This window comes from Ictalurus punctatus, chromosome 3, assembly GCF_001660625.3.
Source record: "Ictalurus punctatus breed USDA103 chromosome 3, Coco_2.0, whole genome shotgun sequence".
NCBI lineage: Eukaryota > Metazoa > Chordata > Actinopteri > Siluriformes > Ictaluridae > Ictalurus > Ictalurus punctatus.
Window position 1 is genome coordinate 22,609,422 of NC_030418.2, and position 6,000 is coordinate 22,615,421.

Consider the following 6,000-nt stretch of genomic DNA (forward strand, 5'->3'; position numbering starts at 1 on the left):
TAAAAAGTCTAATATTAAAACGATTAAATAAAAAATCTAGTTTAAAATATATATATATTTTTTTAATATTTTCGGTTTTCGGCCAAGTGCATCCTGAATTTTCCTTTCGGTGCATCACTAACAAAGATGCACAAAGGAGTTATTAGTGCATGCTTTCACCGATTCAAATCAATGACCAGGCCCCTTTATTTAAAATACAATGTTTGTACCAATTTGGAATGGTGTGTGTCAAACAGTAACTGGGAAGCAAATTAAGGCTGAATTGATATGTGTATCAGTAAAGTCTAACACTTCATAGTTACTACAACTCCTTTTATTAATGTTATATTCTGTGAAACATTATCAATTTAATGTCCTCACATTCCCCCAGGCGTACACTTTGACTGTTTGTACAATACTGAATCATATTGTATTATATTGTACTCAACAAACAAACTACACATAGAACCATTTCTAAATCATAACACATAAGAATGATCTTTCATACATCAGATCTTTGATCACTTATTTAGATGCGTATAATTTTGCAGATATGTTCACAGTTGCACAGAATATATTCCTAAAATCTGTACTGAATGGGTACATTTAACGTTGTAATATTAAAATAAATTAGGATGTAGCTACAGTGTGCTTAAGTATGTGTAGTATGTTTTCAGGCCAGTTTTATCTGGTTTGTCAAACACATCCTAATTCTCCGTAGGTTTTGTTTAACTGCCTCTAAATAGGATGTGGTTATTTATCATCTTGTTAATTGTGTATTGGTATATTGGTGCAATACATGTATACTTTAGAATTTTCAGTTCTAGCTGAAAACCAGATAAAAACTTCAGAACAGCCCGGCTTAGAGTATACACTCACCATCCACTTTAATAACACCACCTGTACACCTGCTCACTTGTACAGTTATCCAATTAGCCAATCAAGTGGAAGCAGAGCAATGCAGAACACAACTGCAGATATGCAGATATAGATCAAGAGCTTCAGTTAACATTCGCATCAAATATGAGAATGAGCAAAAAGTGTGATTTCTGTGACTTTAACCATAGCATGGTCATGGTACCAGAAGGGCTGTTTTGAGTATTTCAGAAACTACTGATCTCCTGGGATTTTCAAACACAACAATCTCTCGAGTTTTCACATTATAGTGCGAAAAACAAAAAGCACTTAATAAGCGACAGCTCTGTGGGTGCAAAAGCCTTGCTGATAGGAGAGGTCAGAGGAAAATGGTCGTATTGGTTTGAGCTACCAGGAAGGATATAGTAACTCATATGATCACATTCACGACTATACAGAGCAGACAAGCATCTCAGCATGGACAAAACATCTAACCTTAAGGTGCATGGACTACAACTGCAGAATGCCACACTGGGTGCCACTTGCCAGACTTGAACAAGAATCTGAGGCTAAAATGGGCACAGGCTCATCAAAACGGGACAGTTGAAGTCAGAAGACTGCTGTTGTAGCCTATCCACTTTAAGGTTTGATGCTTTTCTTCACACAACAGTTGTAATGAGTGCTAAATTTAGAATTCCTGTCAGCTCAAACCAGTCTGGTCATTCTCCTCTGATCTCTAAAGTTAGAGATAAATGTGTGTCAGCCTGCAGACCCTCTGCTCAAAAGATGTTTTTTTTGTTTTTCACACCGTTCTGTGTAAACTCTAGAGACTACTGTGTTCATAATTCCAAGGAGATCAGCAGTTTATGAAATACTCAAAACAGATGTCAACACTAACTGAAAATCTTGACCTGTATCTGAATGATTTTTGCATTGCGCTGCTGCCACATGATTGGCTGATTGGATTAGATTGACTGATAGGTGATAGTTTAGAGTTTATATTGGTATAACATATACACTCACTGACAGGAAGTCTATAGTAACTCTAATAACCACTCTTTACAACCCTGGTGTATACTTAGTCATTTTCAGTTCTAACTAAAATCCAGAGAAAACTTCTGAACAGCACCACTTTGCGTATACTCTCATCAGCCACTTTAATAGGGACACCTATCTTTTTATAATATAAAAGTATAACTGATGTTATAAATCCTGAACTACTTGTCTTACAATGCAACATAGTGCTCTGCAACATGAGAAAATTGAGGCAGTAGATGCAGTGATTCACACGCTGATTCTCAATATGGCTTATGTAACTATTTCGAAATCAGATGTGGTTGATGATCATAAAGATGATTATTTTAACTAGAAGCTGGGTTATGTGAAGAAAGAATTTCACTGTAATGTAATATACACTAACTGTCAAAAGTTTACACACTCATTCTTTATTTTTATTTTTTTTCACATCTTAGAATAATAATAATTAAGTCATCAAAACTCTGGAATAACACAAATGGAAATATGGGAATTATTTTCTGATAAAAGATTCAAAATAAATCTAAATAATTTAGTATTGTAGCATAAAGTAGACACCCTTTTTGCCTAGAATTTTCAGAAACATATTCTTGGCATTTACTCAACCAATTTCTTGAGGAATTCCCCGGAGATGCTTTTTAAACTGTATTAAAGGAGTTCCCATCTATGCTGGACACTTATTGGCTGCTTTTCGGAATATTTCACTCCAAGTCATTCATTTAAAAAATATTTATTTGTAAATAAAATGTTAGTTTTCTAATGAAATAAATGAATATGCTGCTTCATCTCCTTCTGTAATGCACCACCCTGGTTTGGATTTTCCTATAGCAACACAATGCTTCTCACTACAGTAGTAAGTCTGTGCGAGGAATATCCCTTTGGTTTTTCATCACTTACTTTAAACATATGTATGTTACTGACATCATAAAATATTAAAATGTTACAGCAGTCGTATATTATAAATTTGGAATCTTAGAAAAATGCAGGATTGACAAAGCTTGGAGTCGCAGAAAATTCTAAATGTCTCTATGGGGTTGACTGCACAACACATTTAGGAACCCCTGACATGCTGGTATATTATAACAATAATATTGGTACAGCATATATTGCATATAAAAAGTCTACACACCCTTGCTCCCCTGTGCAGTTTCTTTACCTTTTGTAACACAGAAAATCTTGAGAGCAGATGAATTTATGTTATGTGGTTTCAAAGTAACAATTCAACAATGGTCAATGAACAACTGTTTATAGCTGCTATAAGGTAAGTGATGGGTGAGACTAACTTATTTCACAGACGTCCACAACAGTAAATTATAAACAGGTTAAAAAATTTCAGTCATTCATTAATAAAACTACATAATCATTGGCAAATTTCTGTTCTAGAAGACACTTTCAAACATGTGGAAATACCAAACAACAGGGCAGTGTAATGTGGCCCTGACAAGAAGCAAGGCCCTGCTTTTAATTCCTTACATAACATCCTGGCAATATGAGCACTATCAGCATCCCAGACACAACATGGGTAAGTGACACGACTACATTACAGAAAAGAGGAATATTTGAGTCAAACTGAAGTGTGTGAGAATTTAACTGTCATGGGCTGAAGTTGCCACATACCATTGCACAGGTTGCAGGTTATGTAGAAATGGACGAAAACCGCAACTACACTCGAAAATCATTGTGCCAAAGCTCCAGTAGTCCACAGTGACTGTGTAGGGTTTGCTCTCGAATAACTCTGGGGCCTGAAACAAACCAGATGTAACTGTTAAACCAGTAGCTCTCTAAAATGTCACTGCTTTTACAAAGGATTATGTTGATACAATGGCTCAATTTAATTCTGCTTATAGGTTCAATACTTTATCACTACTCATTATTTTGTATAAAATAAATAGATAAATAAATAAACAAACAGAATTTAGAGGGAACAGAATCAGCATGGCTTTGTTTAAGTTACATAAGGAAAAATACTTTCAAATATTCCACATCTACTCCTGTGGTATGTAATATGTGTGTGTGTGTGTGTGTGTGTGTGTGTGTGTGTGTATGTGTGTGTATATATATATATATATATATATATATATATATATAAAAAACACACACACACACACACACACACACACACACACACACACATACATACATACATACACATTATATATATACATATATTATATATATACATTTATATATACATTTTTCTCCAAGTTTTTTAAGCAAATAATGGAAAAAACAAGGGTTTAACTTGATGGTATTCTATTTAACTAACCAGTCCCTCAAGGATTTCATGAGTTTGCGATCGCATAAATTAATGCAAAACCAACCAAACGCTGCAATATTCGGAGGAGCCTGCAATTTTTCTAATTTGAGCTAAGGCATGTCATGTGACATCATCACAACGCGTATTCAGCCAAATCCCTCTTCAATTCACGTGAATACAGCTAAAAGGCCTCTTTTATCATCAAACACTGCTGCAAAAATATGCAAAACAATTACGTGTAATTGCAATTTCGCCGATTCAAGTAGTTTTTTGCAAAAAAAAAAAATATTGCAAATTGCATCACAAATTTCAAACACTTACCACGGCAAAACACTTTTGGTCGCAACAATAATAAAAAAAAAATTCTGCGAAATCCTGTACGGACTGACTAACTTGAGGATATGTCTTTAATGGAGACCACAAAGCCCTTCTGTAAGTCACTATGGGTAATGGCATCTGCTAAATGCTGTAAAAGTAATTGTAAATGTAAAAAAATAAAAATAAAGAAATAAATAATCTAAAGAGCAAGCAGCAGATGCATACACATCAGTCCTTATCTATACACCAAATTTAACAATATGTAGCGAGTTTCAGGTCTGAACCAGGTTTCAGAGACATCCCTAGCCATAATACACAATGAAGGACTCACCAGATACTGCAGAGTGCCCACAAACGATGTGCAAAGGCTCCCTTGATCCAGATCTTTTGCATAGCCCAGGTCTATTATCTTGTGAACAAGCTAAAAACACAAATACCCAGAGTAAGAACATTTTGCAGATGTTTACATATACAAATAAAAAAAAAAAAAAAAAAAAAAAAAAAAAAAAAAGAGAGATACCTTTCCGTTGATTTCCTGAAGTACTATATTCTCTGGTTTTAAGTCTCTGTGAATGATTTTGTTTGCATGAAGATACTGAATTCCCGAACCTGTTAATACCAATAATGACTTTAGCACCACACAAATTGAAATAACAAACTATGATACTGCAAAACATGGAAGGTGCCGTTTGAAAGGTAATACATTACCAACATCATTGAGTAAAGATAGCACCTCGCTTTCTTTTAGTCCACAGCAATTCTCAGGTTTGCTTAATAACTACAATAATAAAAAGAGGGATAAGATATAATAATAGAAAAAAAAGAGATACCTTTTCCAAGGCTGATTATAATAAACTGGAGCACTATAGATAAGAGAAGCAAAATAAAATAATGCATTAGGGCACCTTACGAAGGTCTCCCCTGGAACAGTACTCCATGGCTAAAAGAGGCAAGTCATTCAAGGCAATGTGTTCCATCTCTTCAGGTACATCCCTTGCTGTCACTACATTCAGGTGGTTCAATCTACCAAGAGAAATTCAGTACTAAAAATATGTTTCAAAAACTAATCAGTATTACAGTTCTAATATATATATATATATATATATATATATATATATATATATATATATATATATATATATATATATATATAAATATATATATATAAACACACACATACATATATAAATATTAGAGGTGCACTGATGTATAAAGGCAATTTGTCATGCCATCAGGCATTAGTTTAAAAACATGCAATTATCAGGGCTGATTATATCCTGTCAATCAAAAGAGGGTGGGAAAACACATCGATTTCATACTGTGTGTAAAGATGAAGTCGCTTGTGTGGAATGATGACAAAACTGCAGTTTGTAATCTCTACACTGCTAAAATTTTACACCGGACGCAGCGGCAGTTTCGTTATTTTGCTGTGTTTGTGATGAGTGAATGTGAGACTAACAGGAGGATTTTTAGAATTAAGTCAATGTTGATATGAATTAATAACATTCAATAAGTTAAGAAATCTTACTTTAATCTTCAGAATTTAGTTCATGTGC

At 34.2% G+C, this 6,000-nt stretch overlaps 1 protein-coding gene across 1 annotated transcript in view; it reads right to left on the bottom strand.

Annotated features, from left to right (window-relative positions):
• chuk (component of inhibitor of nuclear factor kappa B kinase complex) overlaps positions 1-6,000 on the bottom strand; it is a 31,852-nt gene that overhangs the window by 10,233 nt on the left and 15,619 nt on the right. Inside the window, exons 4-8 of the mRNA XM_017464682.2 lie at positions 5,350-5,467; positions 5,153-5,222; positions 4,965-5,053; positions 4,776-4,865; positions 3,487-3,611 (exon numbers count right to left, since the gene is read on the bottom strand). Of these exons, the coding sequence (XP_017320171.1) occupies positions 3,487-3,611; positions 4,776-4,865; positions 4,965-5,053; positions 5,153-5,222; positions 5,350-5,467 (492 nt within the window). The remainder of the gene's footprint in view (positions 1-3,486; positions 3,612-4,775; positions 4,866-4,964; positions 5,054-5,152; positions 5,223-5,349; positions 5,468-6,000) is intronic.